This window comes from Pelmatolapia mariae, linkage group LG10_11, assembly GCF_036321145.2.
Source record: "Pelmatolapia mariae isolate MD_Pm_ZW linkage group LG10_11, Pm_UMD_F_2, whole genome shotgun sequence".
Classification (NCBI taxonomy): Eukaryota; Metazoa; Chordata; class Actinopteri; order Cichliformes; family Cichlidae; genus Pelmatolapia; species Pelmatolapia mariae.
In genome coordinates this window covers 72,545,733-72,563,395 of record NC_086236.1, presented here as the reverse complement: position 1 = coordinate 72,563,395, position 17,663 = coordinate 72,545,733, and the positions used below count along the sequence as shown (strand labels likewise).

Below are 17,663 nucleotides of genomic sequence, written 5' to 3'. Positions count from 1 at the left end.
CTTTTAAAGTGGCCCACGAGTATGATGAAAGTCACCAACAGCAGCACTTGTGGGAATAATTTAGTCGATAAATGTCTTCACTGTAATCTGAAGATTATTTGGACCCAGAGTTTGTAATATTACATCAAACAGACTTCATGTAACAAAACTCTGATAAGTAAAAATTAGACACTTGTTATTAATCTGAGAGTTCACAAAGCACCCATGAAGGTGCAAAATATTTATCATTTTCACATGGTGGCTACTCTCCCTGTCTTCTCCCATAATCTAGCTTCTATCAGTTAATTTGTTTTACACACTCTTTCTTGTGTTATTGCATCTTTACTCTCTAATCTCAGGCTTTATTCTTGTTAATGTGACTTTTTCCTCTGGTTTATTATTTTACTAGACCCTCTCTCACAAAAATCTTATTGCTTAAATTGGTTTAAGCAGAGACGAGAATATTGCTGTTTTTGCTTTATTCTTTTCTGTATTTCTTAAACAGAGATTTGACGACAGAGAATCCTGTGAGGGATTTAAAAGAATCAGAAAGCATCATCCAGACAAGTACCTGCAAACTGAGCGTCTGTTCAGTCTCAGAGCCGACAACGCAAGTGCAAAGATCCAACCGCAGGTGGGCCTACATGTAGCACTTCAGCCACTATGTAACCCCCCACACGCCCACCTTGCACACAGTGTTTCTTGTTCACAGTGTAATTTTTAATTCCAAACAGTTTCTGCACTCAGTTACTTTTTAGCACTGCCCAGCTCTGTCTGTGCTGTCTTTGCTCCTTTAGCCAGATCAGTCCCTTCTCCCCACACTCTGGTCCCAGCGTGCTACTGTGTAGGAAGAGGAGAAGCATGACAAGCCAATAACTGACAGCTGTGCCAGCCAGCCTCCCTCTGGCACTGCCCCTGAACCTTGCTGGATGCTTTCAAGAGCATGGAGCAAAGAACGCTGAATAGCAAATCAGTCAGGGCTGTAAGCAGAAAAGGGAGACGAGACACATCATTATAGAAACAAGAAAACAAATATAACTAAACATAGAGACAAAACCAGGACTGTAGACTAAGTTTTATACTATTAGCTGGTTATTGTGTGACAGTGCACTTCAGGCTATTTTACAGAGTGATAAAAAAGTAATTAGAGTACAATAATGAATTCAGCATGTTACTTAATTACTCCCAGGAAAATTAAGTAACATGCTGAATTAGTTTTAGGATTTAAGTTCTGCATAATATGTGTAATAATTGATTTTTTTGAGTAATGACTCAACAATCACAACAAAGAGGCTAAATACCTCTAACATGAGAAACATTTGGCCACACGACATGCAAATAATTGGCACACGTGTCTTTGACACCATGAGGAGCTCTGGCACAGAGGATTTCCTCTGCCTGAGTATGAATACTGAAGCCTACATGCTGCATGGGGTCAGCTGCACAGATGGACAGTATCCTGGACCGGAGAGAGCAGAACCACAGTTAGCGCATAAAGGTCTGACACTGTCATGTAGCCTGAACAAGGAACAGTGGAAATCTCTTGTATGGTAGTTTAAATGAATCAACACCCCCTAATTATACTAACTGTCTGATTTTTTTTTCTTTTACAGGCGTTAACCCTCAGATACAATAACCAAAACCTCTATGAGGTCTACATTAAGAATCCAGGCAGTGAACTCATACTTGCACTCCTGCACACTGAACCACTTGTTGGTGAACCTGATGACCCACTGTGGATCTGTGAAATTCGAAAAGGTCGGTGGATATTAAACAATAATAACTATGGAAGTAAGATGTGAAATGAAACAAAGGAAAATGAGTTATATTCCATTTTATGACACCAAATTGAAAAGTGCCTGTAACAGTTTATGTGCTTACCTTCTAATTAAACTTTAATATCCATTTTTTGATTTTCCTTTAACAGAAGATGACCATCCAGAGTCTGGTTATGTCAAAGGTAAAAAATTACACGTAAAAATGTACCATGCATTACCTGCTGGAGGCATCCACTTCAATTATGAACTGACGCGAAGGGTCAAACTAGATTGTGCCAGAATGGGAGCCAAAGCAAACAATGTTTAGATGGTCAGAAGCATGCTGTGCAGAGGTGCTCCACTGTAAAAGTTTCTTAGGAGAAGTTCAGCAGGTTAGCAGGGAAAGAGCTTTGCAATAGTCCCTGATGAAATCAGTGAAATGCCCAGAAAATTCTGGAGTATTTTCCTGGTGGTGAGAACTGGCAAGTTCACCATCGCATGAATCATTATCTTGGCTGGATCAACTATTATGTGACCAAAAGGAACCCGACAAATGAACCAGAATAAATGTGAAATTCACATTTCTCCCTCTTGGCTAACAAACAGTTTTCTAAGAGTCTTTGTAATACCTGATGGATATGATGTGTGTGGTTGGCTCGAGTTTAGACAGCATGTCATCCACATACATTAAGATGAAGTGCTTAAGGTAGTCCTGGATTAAACAGAGCTTGGAGGATTGTCAGGTCTTGATGGGTAATTTGATTTAAACCTCTGTAGTTTGTGCAGAGACAAAGTATCTTTATAGAGTCTGTGAGTTCTGAGTCAACCTGCTGAGACTGATTTAGGCGATTTTCAGTGAAACTCTGAATTTATGACAATTTTGCAAAGAAAAGCGTCTGGACTTCTTTAAGTTGCTTGAAGACATTTCACCTCTCATCCGAGAAGCTTCTTCAGTTCTAAGGTCAAATGGTGGGGAGTCCCAGATTTAAGTGGGAGTATCCCCCCAAAGAGGGACAAAAGGACCCCCTGATGATCCTCTAATCACCTGAGCCAAGGTGTGAAAATGGGTGTGGGTCCCAATCAGCCAGGGTTTCGGGTGAGCTCATTGTGAAACCTGGCCCCACCTTGTCATGTGATTTCCTGAGGTCAGATGGCCCAGAATGTGAGTGGGCATTAAGGCGTCTGGGGAGGGAACTCAAAACTGGATTATAGATGGCAGACAGTTGGTGTCGTAAACCACCGCCTCTGTTCAAAGATGGTCGCTCACAGTGGACATAGATGGCCTCTTTCACTCCTCTTTCAAACCATCTGTCCTCTCTGTCCAAAATGTGAACATTGGCATCCTCGAAAGAGTGACCTTTATCCTTAAGATGAGTTCCCTATGAGTTCCCTCCCCAGACGCCTTAACGCCCACTCACATCCTGGGCCATCTGACCTCAGGAAATCACATGACAAGGTGGGGCCAGGTTTCACAATGAGCTCACCCAAAACCCTGGCTGATTGGGACCCACACCCGCTTTCACACCTTGGCTCAGGTGATTAGAGGATCATCAGGGGGTCCTTTGTCCCTCTTTGGGGGGAAACTCCCACTTAAATCTGGGACTTCCCACCATTTGACCTTAGAACTGAAGAAGCTTCTCGGATGAGAGGTGAAACATCTTCAAGCAACTTAAAGAAGTCCAGACGCTTTTCTTTGCAAGCTCCTTTGACTATGATGACCTGGATGACTGAGAACCTTCACAGACAATTTATGACAATGAATCCTACAAAATGTTTTTTGACATCAAATAATCTCTGAATCTCATTCTGTGAACAAGTTCAACAGGAAATGTAATCAGATTACAAGTAGATTGACTGCAGCTCCTTGTAAAAGGTCACTTTTACAGCTGTTACATTTTACAGCTGGACATTTTTCCTGATTATGACAAATCGATCACGGAGCAGTGTGTTATGTGTTTAAAGCTTTGTGTAGATGAGTTTTATTTAAACAGTTACTGCTGCATCATCTTACAGTTACAGCACTTAAACCTACACAGTAACACAGGTGTGAACAGGAACAAAGGAAGAAATTACAAACAGAAAGCCACACGAGGAACTAACCTCAAAAAATTAAACCTGCTTAACGTTAGGAAGTGTTAAAGTTGCAAGGAAGATCAAAAAATGATGTTTTTGAAACTTTTGGATCAGTATTTGGACAATAAAATATATTTTATAAATTTGGCCTTTTCTCTTCTTGGTGTTCTTTATGTTTAGTCTTTTGTTAAGAAAAGTAGAGGGGATTTAATGGTGATTTTTGTGCAAACAAGATATTATGTATTTTGATAAGCACATGCAGTGTTATGATGAGCTATAGAAACATCTACAGCAAACAGCCGGGGTTTGGATCTGAGCCTGAAGACGATGATGCACCGAAGTGTTCACACTGATGGGACTCCTCCTGTCCCACTCATCTCTCTGTGAACTCAGCAAACTAAATACACAGATCAGTCCTTATGAAGATTTTCTGATTCTGATCTCAGTCTTTCAATATTGGGTATCTGTTGAGTCGCATCATGTTTGACACATCTTCACTTCAAACCCTCTTCTGAGTGTCAGCAACGTTTCTCTTACTTTATGTCCTGGCTGTTTGATCACAGAGCAGTCGATTACACATTCATTTGCTTCGTTATTGTGTGACAAAGAAAAACATTCGTTAGTGAGAATATTTCTTTTTAATTTCTTTCTTCCTTCCTCAGAGAAACACTCTGTGGATGAAGATCTCTCTGCACAGATGCAGAAAGTAAGTTTAAAATATCAGTAAATTAAAAACAGTCCTGATTAAATTGTATTAATCTGTTATCCACAAATAAAATCATTTCCAAATCAATTCACTTTGTCTGTTTTAAATTTCATCAGGCATTAACAGTCCAATCAGACAGAGAGAAGCTTTTGGGAATGTTGAAAGATCTGAAAAAGGACGAGCTTGAAAAGTTCAAGTGGTTCCTGCGAGACCGTGATGTTTTGGTGGAGCTCCAACCCATCCCAGAGAGCCGACTGGAGAAGACCAGCACCTGTAACCTGGTGGATCTGATGTTGCAGACCTACACAGAAAAGTCTGTGGAGGTGACCAAGAAGGTTTTGAAGAAAATCACGTCAAGTCTACAAAAAGGTATCATCACTGTACCACGTTCACTTATAAGATTTATTTTAGCAATCATTATTTCAAGTTGCAGGGAATCCTGAACACACCGGCTGAGTGAACGCTGGCGCGTCTGGCTGCCGCTGGTCACTGATTTATTCTCGTTTTTTTTGTTTCTATTTGTTCTAAAGTTATTGATGACAACTTGAATCAAGTATTTAAAGCGTGATCCTGTTTTGATTGGCTTTCCCAATATTTCCGTTTTTTTATTGCTCGCACTCTAGCTGCCTGCTCTGTCTTTTACCCTCATCGGGCCTTTCCAACCAGCTACATTCAACGAGGGCCTGATCAAGATGTGGATCCACTGGGTGTCTGTGTGGTCTGTGCTCACCTGGACTGTTTTTTCCATCGCTTGTCACCCGGCGACAGCTTTACTTCAGTACTCTGCTACGGAACTTCTGCGACTCAGCTTTAGCCTGGCTGTCTGTGCACCTGAGGCTCTTTACCTCTATCCAGACATCGCTTTCAAGTCCCGCCGCAGGTACATCCACCATTGGCTCTGACGAAACTTCAATACTAATGACACTAACTCAATAGTGTCCATCTGGTCCAAAACTCATCGTTCTCCCTGTAAAACTGACCGGGCTGTTGACCACAATGTGCTGGCCCACCTTGCTCGGACGGCTAAGCCTACTGTCAGACATGGTAATTCCAGCATCAACTGGTGGTGGTCAGAGGGCCCGGTGGCACCAGTGTCCGGCAGCCTCGCCTCTGTCAGTGCACCCCAGGGCAGCTGTGGCTACAATGTAGCTTGCCATTGCCAGTGTGTGAATGTGTGTGTGAATCGGTGAATGACTGAATGTAGTGTAAAGCACTTTGGGGTTCATAGGGACTAAGTAAAGTGCTATACAAATACAGGCCATTTACCAACTTCGGTCTATTAAACATCCGCTCTCTTACTGGTAAGGTGCATCTCGTCCAGGCTCTCCTCTCGGACTGTAAGTTGGATTTTCTTTGCTTGACTGAAACGTGGCAACAGCCCAATGATTTTGTTTCACTTAATGACTCTACTCCATCTGAGTTTGTTTACATCTGTCAACCTTGCAACTCGGGATAATTCACCGCAAGCACTGGAAAGTTCTCCCTGTCTCTGCCCCACCCTTCCACTCATTTGAATACATCGCAATACAGCTCCCCGGACCTACTCCCACCAATATATGCACTGTGTACCTGCCACCTAAGCCAAATAAGGATTTTTTTAATTGACTTTGCTGCTCTTCTTACTCATTTCTCGGTACTTTCCCCAAATTTGATAATTGTTGGTGACTTCAATATCCATATGGACAATGATAAAATCCTTCTTTCCAGAGATTTTACTTCTTGTCTGGAAAGTTTTGGACTCCTACAATACATAAAATTTTCTACTCATTCTAAAGGTCACATCTTGGGTTTGGTCTGCTGTTCTGGCGTTACCCCCACTCACTGTGAAGCTCATTTGTTTCCCCAATCTGATCATAACTTTATTTCCTTTACTGTAAATACAACAGCCTCCAAAACCTGTACTCCCCGTGACATCACATTTAGGAAAATTAGTAATATTAACCCTGCTGATCTTTCATCTGCCATTTATGACCTTCCATTTATCCACAGCTCCTCATCCCCAGATTAACTTGTTTCTCACTATAATGTCAACCTCCACAACCTTCTTAACATATTTGCTCCACTTAAACACTGAACTGTCTCATTTTCCTGTTCAGCACCATGGTTTACTCTTAACTTGCGCTATCTCAAAGCTAAAGGACGCCAACTGGAATGTCTGTTCAAGAAAACCAGACTTACCATACACAAAGAAATGTATAACGATCATATCTTGTTGTATAAGGACTGCATTGCTTCAGCCAAATCTGCAAACTATTCTGGTTTAATCAGTTCTAGTGAAAGTAACTCTGGTTTCCACCCCAATCATGGTACAGAAACTGCTTTTATAGATTACTAATGACCTTCTGATGGCAGCTGATTCTGATCCTTTAACCATTCTCATCCTTCTGGATCTTAATGCGGCATTTGACACAATTTTTCATAATATCCTCAGCAGATTAGCATCCATTGGCATCAGTCACACCCCCCTTGCCTGGTTCACCTCATATCTCTCAGACCACACTCAGTTTATCCAACTTAAATCACACTCTTCAAGTCTCTATCCTGTTTCTGCTGGTGTGCCCCAGGGTTCAGTCTTAGGCCCTCATTTATTCGTTGTCTACATGCTCCCTCTTGGCCAAATATTCCAAAAGTGTAATATCAATTTTCACTGTTATGCTGATGACACCCAGCTCTACATTTCCTCCAAACCTAATTCATCCCTTCCACCTACCTCCCTCTCGAACTGTCTTATGGAGGTCAGATCTTGGTTCTCCTCCAATTTTCTCAAACTTTACAGTAATAAAACAGAAGTTTTACTTGTTGGCACGGCCTCTACCTTAACCAAATCTCACAGTTTCTCCATTAATATTGAAAATTCCCCCATCCTTCCTTCCCCGCAGGTAAAGAGCTTGGGTGTCATACTTGACAGTACTCTCTCATTTCAGTCTCACATTAATTACATAACCCGGTCTGCATACTTTCACTTACGTAACATTAACCGACTTCGTCTCTTCCTTACTCCCCACGCTGCTGCCATCCTTGTCCATAGTCTTATTACTTCCCGGATCAATTATTGCAACTCCCTCTTATTTGGTCTCCCCAATAAGTCCCTCCATAAACTTAAACTTTTTCATGAATTTTGCAGCCCAGGTCATAACTCGTACTCCCATAAGAGACCATATCACCCCCATTCTTCAACAGCCTCACTGGTTGCCCATGGAAGCCAGGATAAACTTTAAAATCTTAGTTCTCATGTTTAAGTGTATTCATAACCTTGCCCCTCCTTATCTCTGTGATCTGCTTCATATCACCACAGTTTCCCGCTCTCTCAGATCTTCATCTGCCACTCATCTTGTTGTTCCTTCTGCTCGCCTTACAACTATGGGGCACAGAGCTTTCAGTCGCTCTGCTCCTCGGCTCTGGAACTCACTTCCTTCAGCCTTAAGAAATATAGGTTCCCTTATTTAAATCACAACTCAAAACCTACTTGTTTAAACTGGCTTACTCGCTTTAATACACATTTTACTTGCTGTCAAATCATGTTTTTTTGTTTGTTTATTTTGTTTTTAATTTGTTGTTTGTGGTTGTATTTTGCTGGTTCCTGTATTTTAATTTATTAGACTCTATTTTAACCTACTGTTTTGTTTTGATGTCTTTTTCTCTTTGTAAGGTAAAATTGGGTTTTAGAAAGGCACCCTCAAATAAAATGTATTATTCCATCCATCCATCCACTTCCGCTTATCCTTTATACGGTTGCGGGGGTCACTGGAGCCTATCCCAGCTGTCATAGGGCGAGAGGCGGGGTACACCCCGGACAGGTCAAAAGCCTGTCGCAGGGCCAACACACAGAGACAGACAACCATTCACACATATGGGCAATTTAGATTTTTCAGTTAACCTATCCCCACAAAGTATTATATTATGATGATGAGGATGATGATGCAACACAGATGGCAAATGTTCCTGTGATCTCTTTATGCTGGTAACAAAAATGTGAATGAAGAAATAATTGAGATATAAAATAAATATCTGTTCATGGTGATGGATGTAAATAATGTATTCCCACCGTGAAGTAAACTCTCCTGCTGTCTGACCATTAGCTCCAAACATGTGTTGACACTGAGCAGTGAGTTGTTGTCTTTGCACCAAACTGCACAGCTGTGCACGGCAGATTTCCTCCAACAGAGTGATGATGGTGGTGTTGTCCTCTAACTTCTCCCTGTCTATGAGTTTGCCAGTCATCTTTACAAACAGCCTGCTGAGATAGTTTCTTACATTTCTGGTGTGTGTGTAATCTAATTGCCAATTAATAAATCTGTCCATCTTCAAGTTCTGTTTGGAAATAAGTAACAGAGGATGTAAGCTATGGATGGATTTAGTCTTTGATTATCAACATATGTGATGAATCTCTGTAATCTTTCCTCAGAAAACCACTTTGTGGATAAACACAGAGTGGAGCTGATCCAGAGAGTGAGCAACATCGAGCCGATTCTGGACGAGCTCCTGAAAGGAAAAGTTATCCAGCAGGAAAGTTATGACAGAATCAGAGCTCTGCAGACTTCTCAGGAAAAGATGAGGGAACTCTACAGCGGTCCCCTGAAAGCTGGCAGTGCCTCCAAAGATGTCTTCTACCAAATCCTTCAGACACACGAGAGACTCCTTGTTAACGACCTCTGCTGAAAGAACGTTTGCTGAAATCCATTTTGTGTTCTACAGTTAAAGTATTTACAAAAGGGAAATGCTGACATTATGTCTCTGTGGGTTTCTGATATAAACATAAGAAATATCTGACTCTTTGTTTTATGCTTAAATATGACAGTGGGCGGATTTATAACACTGGTTATAATTTGGACCTGGTGACATCATACAGGCTACGAATGTTTAATCTGTTGTTAATAATTACAGGTGCTGGTTGCTGTACATGAATCCTGAAAACAGGAAAGAAATGATGAGACTGGGAGACGAGTCGCAGCTGAGCTTTCATCCCACTTCTCACTTTGGCTTTTGCATATTTAATATTTTCAAATCTTCCTCACAAATTCAAATAAAAAAATCATAATATTCGTCCATCTAAAAGTTTTATAGACAGTATAATGTTCAGAATTGAAATAAAATGCCTTTCTATAATCTTGTTTGGTTTTCTTACGGTGAGCTGATTTTGCCCATAAACACATTCTGCTGCTGCGTTTACGACAGGATCACTCCTTTAATAACATCTGTTTCAAATGATAATTAGACACTAAAGTTTCATTAAAGTACAACAGAAACTTCCACGTGTGTAGAAGAAGCAGCTGTTTGTGGTGATCAGAGTTATCAGACTTTTACAGTTTTTCTATTTTTATTTTGACATTTTCTTTAAATTCAGTTTAGTTCAGTTAGTTTCCAGAGAGCGTGTTCTCATTTCAGTTTAGAGTTTAGTGTTTGTAAACGTTTTGTTGTACTTTTTATGAATTTCAGTGTTAGTTTTGGTCTTTGAAACTATTAACTCTTTGGTTTTCTGTCAAAAACATGATGAAAACCGGCACAAGAATAAAGTTAATTCCGGCAAATTTAAATTTCTGAGCTCAAAAGTCCTCTCCTCAAACTGGCTGTTCTTCTGCTTGTATTTCCGCCTTCTGTCGGCCCTCCAGGAAACCGCAGGTCTTCCTCTCTGCTGACACACGTTTAGTGAATAACTGAAACTCACAATATTAAAGATTTATATTGTCTGTGGTAAATTACAGGCAGAAACCCGAGTATCCTGTCAGAAATAAGTAGCTAAATACTACTGGTATGTGAATGTAATCCTTACTTCGGATTGCAGCTTTTTCTTGTTAATAAATTCCGAATTCTTTAATCGTGTGCCTGGTGCCAGATTGATGTGCAGCCCTGCGAAGCGAAGGCGGGCTGACAGCTGGGAGGAGAGAGACGCAGAAACGCGGAAGTTTTTCAGCTTCAGCGTTAAGAGAAAGTGAGAGAAAGCAGCAGGAGAACAGTGCCTCACACTAAGCTGCTTCACAAACACTGAAGAATGATTTTCCATCAGCGGTGATTCCAGGTGTTCAGATTTTACATGAATTATTGAAGGTAAGCGCGGCATTAAGTTCTGCTTCCTTGTTGGAGTAGTTTTCATATTTGCGCAGAGTAGTACTGGTAATCCTCATTGCTGGCATTTTCCCGGTGGGCCGATGTGTTAATATAATAATAATAATAATAATAATAATAATAAAATGAGCTGAACTTTATTCTGCTCAATATTAAGTTGATTCCTTCACAAACTGCTGATGGTAAGTTTAGGGTTAGGGTTTGCTCGAAAAAATGCCATGATCAATTTGTGATTGTGTTATTTTATCAATATTTGTTTCTGCAAAATTTCCAACCTTTTAACTTCATACAAAGTGCTGTTGCTGATTTGCGTTTAGTTTAATTACTTGGTAAAACGTCCTTGTTGCTTTTGCAGCTTTGCTAGAAAAAGTTCAGATGTTTGTTCCTGTTCTGCATCAGTCAAGTTTTTCTTTGTGCGTTTAATCTCATAATGATGATTCAGTCTGTAATCCTTAAACTCATCACTCTACTGTCAACAAACTCAAAACATGGCTTCATCTCTGCCTTGAGGACATGAATACTCAGAAGATCGTGTGTTGTTAAAAGATTCTATATTCTATATCAGTCTTCTTTTTTTTTTTCATTTGAGCAGTTATCTTTCAGAGCTGACAAAGGCTGGAACAAACCTCACTGCTTCCTCGGATACTGTTGGTCATGATATTTTATTTAATAGGCTCAAGGTTTTGGCTGGTATCTCTGGTGGAGCACTAGACTGGTTTTTCATTTTAATAAAATTTAATTCATATAGCAACAAATCACAACAACAGTTGCCTCAAGGTGCTTTAGACTGTAAGGTGAAAACCTTCTCACCCTATCTCTCAGGGAGAGGCCAGCCACCCTTCGGAGTAAACCCATTTTCACCACTCGTATCTGCAATCTCGTTCTTTCAGTCACTACCCACAGCTCGTGGCCATAGGTGAGGGTAGGGACGTAGATCGACCGGTAAATTGAGAGCTTCGCTTTTACACTCAGTTCTCTCTTCACAACAACACACCGGTACAGCATCCAGATCGCTGCAGCCGGTGCACCAATCCGTCTGTCGATACTTAAACTCTTCCACTTGGGGCAGTAACTCATCCCTGAACCAGAGTGGGCACTCCACCGTTTTCCAGCTGAGGACCATGGCCTCAGATTTGCAGGTGCTGATTCTCATTCGGCTGTGAACCGTTCCAGTGTGAGCTGGAGGCCATCACCCGATGAAGCCAACAGGACCACATCATCCGCTAAAAGCAGAGATGAGATTCTGAGACCACCCAAGTGAAAGCCTTCTGCCACTTGGCTACACCTAGAAATTCTGTCCATAAAAATTATGAACACAATCGGTGACAAAGGGCAGCCCTGGCAGGACCCATCACCCACCGGGAACGAGTCCGACTTATTGCTGGCTATGCGGACCAAGCTCTTGCAACAGTTGTATAAGGATCAAATGGATCAATCCTCTAATGGTTACAATTTTAGTCATTACTATTTAACATTCAAGGAATGCTTGGCTCAACAGAGCTCTGCCTGGCTACAGTGCTGAAGGGAAACCAAGGGTTGTTCTTATTTTAGATGTTCTAGCAGCAAACTACTGTTTGAGAGTTAGAAGGAAAGTACTTTTGATTTGAGGCTCCCTTTTTCACAGGAGCTACAGTATCCACAGTATACACTTATGTCAGTGTAGGTTCTCAGTTAATATGGTTATGGTAATCCAAGGAGCTTGGAAAGAGAGAAATTTGACTTCTTTAATTTTTTTTTAAAAAGACGTTTCACCTCTCATCTTAAAAGCTTCTAGAAGCATAAGCATCTACATAATCGTAATCGTTATGTTTACACATAATCGTCCTGCTGTGACCAGATTTCTGTAAGGCTGAGTAACTTAGACTAACAGGGAATTATAACAGAGAAATCTAATGTTTAATAATCCAAAGTTCACTGTTTTACTCTATGGTGCTATTGAGGATACTGTATTGTTCTTTCTTTGTTTTGTTTTTTTTAATTATTATTATTATTTATCTTGAAGTCCTTTGCTGGTTTTTAGTTTTTTGACTGTTTGGGAGCTGACACAGTCTCTGTGGAGATGGTTTTTGGGGGATAAAAGGAGGAGAGAAGCTGCAGAGAGGCGTGTAAGACTGAATGCAAGTTTTCCTCTTACACTGTTTGTTTATCCTCGATTAATCACTAGTTCTTCAAAAGTTGCCTTGTTTCAAACAAGAGTGAGGTGATGATTATAGCTCCTCCTGAAATACATTTAAGAATCAGTCAGGTGATTGCTTCTTTTTGCTCATCTGCAGAGACCAGTGTTCATAATCTTGGTGGAGTATGTGATTCCTGTCTGGGCTTTAATTCACATATAAAATCTCCCTCATATTCACGTATCTTTCATTTAAGGAACATTTGTTAATTGCGTGCTAAAGTCTTCTCCTCTATAATAGAGACAATTCTTCGTGTTTTTTGTATCATTGCACTTAATTGTTGTAATGCACTTTTTACCGGCTTAGACTAATCATCTCTTCAGCGCCTCCAAGCATTACAAAATGCTGCAGTCTGACTCCTGACACACTCTGAGACTTGAGCTCATTGGTGCTAAATGGACAAGCTCCAGACTACTAATCTCAACACTCGCTGCTGTCACGGGACCGAGTGGTCTGTACTGAACTGAACTCAGGCGCAGAAACCCAGAGCAGAGACAGCAGATGGTTTAACAATATTTTATTAGGCTTAAGCACTAGAAACGTAGCAAGGAGTGTTGAGAGGGGAGTGATGAGAATCTAGGGGAGCTGAGTGGCGTGGCAAGGCTGACCTAAGATCCGGGGTCTTCAGTGTGATGGCAGGAGGGCAGGCAGGTGAGGCACAGAGTGATTTTCAAGATAATTGCTTGGTATCCTGAGTCCGGAGGTAGAGCGTGAGTCAAGATCAGGGGTGCCCAATCCCAGTCCTCGAGAGCTACTGTCCTGCAGCTTTTAGATGCATCCCTACTCCAACACAGCTGAATCAAATGGTTTGATTGCCTCTTCAGCATGCCATCAAGTTTGGCAAATGCCTGATAACAAGCCATTCATTTGATTCAGGTGTGTCGGAACAAGGATCCATCTAAAAGCTGCAGGACGGTAGCTCTCGAGGACTGGGATTGGGCACCCCTGGTCAAGATGAATCCAGCAAATGGGTTGATGACAAACTGGCGGTGAATGAACATCAACATGTGGCTTAAATCCCTCTGGCTTTATTGCCTGCAATTGGCTCCAGGTGTGCAGGAGCTGGAGGAGGTGGCCCTGCCCAGGGGCGGATCCCAGGTAGGTTCAGGAGCCTTATGGAAACTCCAGCCACCCATCGCAGACCATGACAGTATCCCCCCCCCTTTCAAGAGACGCCTCCTGTGCCGCACTGTATAGGCTGGATGACCATTGATGAGCCCTGCGGGTGGAGGGGGGTCTGAAGGCGGGCACAGCACACTGGTCTGACTTGGGAAACATGAAAAACCAGGTGAATCCGTAGACTGGGAGGAAGCTTGAGTTTCACAGCAGAGGGCGAGATAACCAAGTGGATGACATACGGCCCAATAAACTGAGGAGCCAGCTTGCGGGAGGAAACCTTAAGGGGAACGTCTTTAGCCGACAGCCACACCTTCTGCCCTGGAGTGTACTGAGGAGCTGGTGATTGTAGACGGTCTGCATAGTGGCGGTGGCGGGCAGCAGCTTTCTGCAGTGCCCCCTTGAGTCTGAGTCCAGACGTGGCGGCAGCGCTGGAGATGGTGCTGGACGGAAGGCACAGCCAAATCAGCCTCTTCCTCGGGGAAATGGGGAGGCTGATAGCCTAGGGACACCTCAAATGGAGAGAGACCAGTGGATGCAGAAACATGCGAATTGTGCGCCTACTCCACGCATGGCAGATGTGCTGACCAGGTAACTGGGTTATGGGAAACCGGAACTGAGGTTGGCTTGTGCACCTAGGCCCTTAAAAACACTGAAGTGCTTTGATTCAGTGTTATGGATGTTTTGCACTGTGTTTTTGTGTGCCACACCAGAGCGTGGCGTAGTTTGTCCTGTATTAGTCATGTTATGTGAGTTCCAGGTGGAGGCTGACCATTGGGGGAGGACTGGGAGAGGCCGGCTATAAATGAGGAACCTTCTGAACCACACACCCCCCCCCCCCCCCCCCCCCCGCCTACTTCCTGTTTCCAACGAACTCTGCATGTGAATCTGTGATGAGAAGCTTTTGCTGTGTTGTAAATAGTTTTGTTCTAAATATGGGTACGTGGGGGTGACAAGCCATTTTCTTTTGGAACCTTTTCTCCTGTTTTTGGTTAGGGAGGCAGGTAAGAGACCTGTATTTCCTTTTGGGTTTTCACTGTGTAGGTAAGCTAGTTTCTTTTCATTTCTAGAGAGTTTTGTTTGTTGTTTTGGATATGCTCACTCTGACTCCCGTTGCCTTTTGGGATTTAATAAACTAACTAGCTGTTGTAAATCTGTGGCAGTTTTTGGTCCGTTGAGAGCAGGGAGTGTGGGGGCATCCTCCCTTTTCTTTTTTATTTTCCTTGTGTTGCACACCGGTTTCCCCTGGGCTGGGGTGTAACAGAAGACTAGCAGAGACAAAGCCTTTGAGTTTGTGGCAGTGGAACAGTTTAGCACTCCAGCTCCATTTAGCTGACTGTGGAGCCTTTCAAAAAACAGTTAAAACTTTTCTCTTTATGCATGCCCTCTGCTGACATGCTTATGTTTTTGTTTTGTTTTTAAAATGTATATATTTTTTTAATTTATATTCCGTTTTAACAGGATTCTCTGTTGTCATAGCGTTTTTAGTGGGGGAAACATTTTGTCACTCACCCAGGTGACTTCTTCAGTCTCAGCTGACTGCAGGTCTCCCCAACCTTATAAACGGTACATTTGCATAATGACTGAAATTAGTCCAGTGAAGGAACAATGGGCTGTGAGTTATCTGGGTGAAAATCAAATCTCAGGACGCTTCACTAATCACATTAACTTGATGGACCAACACATCAAATTCACCAGGGAGGATATGAAAAGTGGCTGGTTAGCCATTACTGATTTTCATCAGTTATGGGGGACATCTAAAAGCTGATGTGTCCTGTAAACCTACGCGTACGGTTCAGTATTTAAGGTTTGACTCCCATCATCCACTGGAGCATAAACTGGGTGTCATCGGGACGCTACAACACAGAGCGAACACCATCCCCACAGACACAGCGGCCAGGGAGGCAGAAGAACAGCACATCAAGAAGGCCCTGAGTAAATGTGGTTATCCCAGCTGCATGTTTGTCAAAGCTGGGAAGGCGCCTAAAGAAAGCTCCAGTCGATCCAGGAGAGAAGGACAAATGCTGCCTAAGCGAAAACCTTTAGTCATCCTGTACGTGTCAAGAATATCAGAACAGTGGAGACAATTTTTTTCTAAACACCGCGTCTCTGTGGCTTTTAAACCCCAAAATACGCTGCGCCAACAATTGGTCCACCTCAAGGATCGCGTCCCCCGACACAGTGTATTATAGTGTCTGCTGTTAGTCAGTCATTATTAGGGCTTTGCCATATCATACCGTTCACGGTAATACCAGTATAATGTTGGCCAATGATAAGAAAATGAAATATCGCAATAGAATATGGGTGAAACGCGCATGCGCAGCGCTTTTGTTTTCATATGGAAATGGCGAAAAAGCATGGCGGCGACAGAGAATGAGAAGGGTGAAAGTGGATCGTTGAATGAAACGGATGAACCAGAACTGGTTTGTAAAAATGCTGCAACTTCAGTGGTGTGGAACTGGTTTAGCTTTCGTCCGTCAGATACACAACAAAGCACTATTTTTGGTAGCGCATGCTAGCGGGCCGTCGTTATTACCGCGTTTTTTGGAAAATACGGCACACTTAAAATCAATCCTTTGATTTTTCTGAAAATCGACAGCGCCCCTTATAATCCCGTGTGCCTTATGTATGAATTCTGGTTGTGTTTACTGACCTCGAAACAATTTTTTGTGGTACACGGCGCTCGAAAATCTGTCAAATGTTTCAGTACGACTTTGCTAAGCTACGAAGCCGCACCGCTTGATGGATTGTCGGAGCATTACGGCTATCGTAGACAGGAGCCTCGCGGAGTGATACGTACTGTGCTTCAACATAATATTACCGTATTGTGTGTGTATAACCTCTTTAAGTTTTGTGGCTATTATACATGGTTATGCTGAGAATATTTCAGCCAGTTTCCACTGGAAATGCCTTTTGGTTAAACTGTCAGCAAGGAATTTGCATTTGCACTGTTACTGTTGCACTGACAGTGATAAAATGCACTAAAAGTATAGGTAGATAGAAAACACAGTGCAATACTGTCAGTCATGTTTCATGATTGTCGTGCGTTTTCTTGTTGTCAAGTTGATGTTGTGTCTGCGTCTTATTATTGTTCCTGTTTTACTTTGAAGAGGTCTTGTGTTCTGTCTTGTGTAACAAAGCTCGACTTATTCATTATTCTTATTTTAGATTTCTTCAGTATTTTTATGTTATTATCACTTTCTCCTGTGGTGTCGTCACGCTAATCTGTATCAGCTGTGTCCCCATGTGTTTCCCTTCCCCTCGTCACCTCCTGTGTATTTAGTCTGTGTCTCCATTCATTCCTCATTACGTCGTCTGTGTATCTCACCCCACGTCGTCATAGTAATCATAGTTAGCTCATAGTCGTCATAGTCTAGTCACAGTGTCTTAGTCATAGTTTTCATTGTTAAGTCATAGCCTTTACAGTCTATTTGTTGCTCAAGTTTGTTTTCTTGCCTTGATTAGTTGTTTCATGTGTATCAGCCCAAAATAAAGGTTCACTTTAGTTAGAGTTAATTCCGTCTCGCCTGTGTCCGCACCTGGGTCCTCCACACACACTCCACTGACAACCTATCACATCCCAGCTCATTCTCAATTTAATAACCCAGGAATAGTAATAGCAGTAGTTGAGAATTGTTCATTGTTATACTGACCTCATATTCTCTCTGAAAGCAACACAGGACAAAGCACAGAGGTCTCATGTTACCATTTTTATAGGAAAGAAAGAACCACTATACCTTCTCTGTGTCCAAGAAGGTGACATAATATGATTTCTTCATTTCCCAGGTGGTAACA

At 42.1% G+C, this 17,663-nt stretch overlaps 1 protein-coding gene across 1 annotated transcript in view; it reads left to right on the top strand.

Annotated features, from left to right (window-relative positions):
* Positions 1-9,557, top strand: part of LOC134635566 (uncharacterized) — a 61,719-nt gene extending 52,162 nt beyond the window's left edge. The window contains exons 24-29 of the mRNA XM_063484940.1: positions 485-613; positions 1,593-1,737; positions 1,907-1,939; positions 4,472-4,515; positions 4,632-4,884; positions 8,921-9,557. Coding sequence (XP_063341010.1) covers positions 485-613; positions 1,593-1,737; positions 1,907-1,939; positions 4,472-4,515; positions 4,632-4,884; positions 8,921-9,174 — 858 coding nt within the window. The 3' untranslated portion in view covers positions 9,175-9,557. The remainder of the gene's footprint in view (positions 1-484; positions 614-1,592; positions 1,738-1,906; positions 1,940-4,471; positions 4,516-4,631; positions 4,885-8,920) is intronic.
* Positions 9,558-17,663: the final 8,106 nt, after the last annotated feature.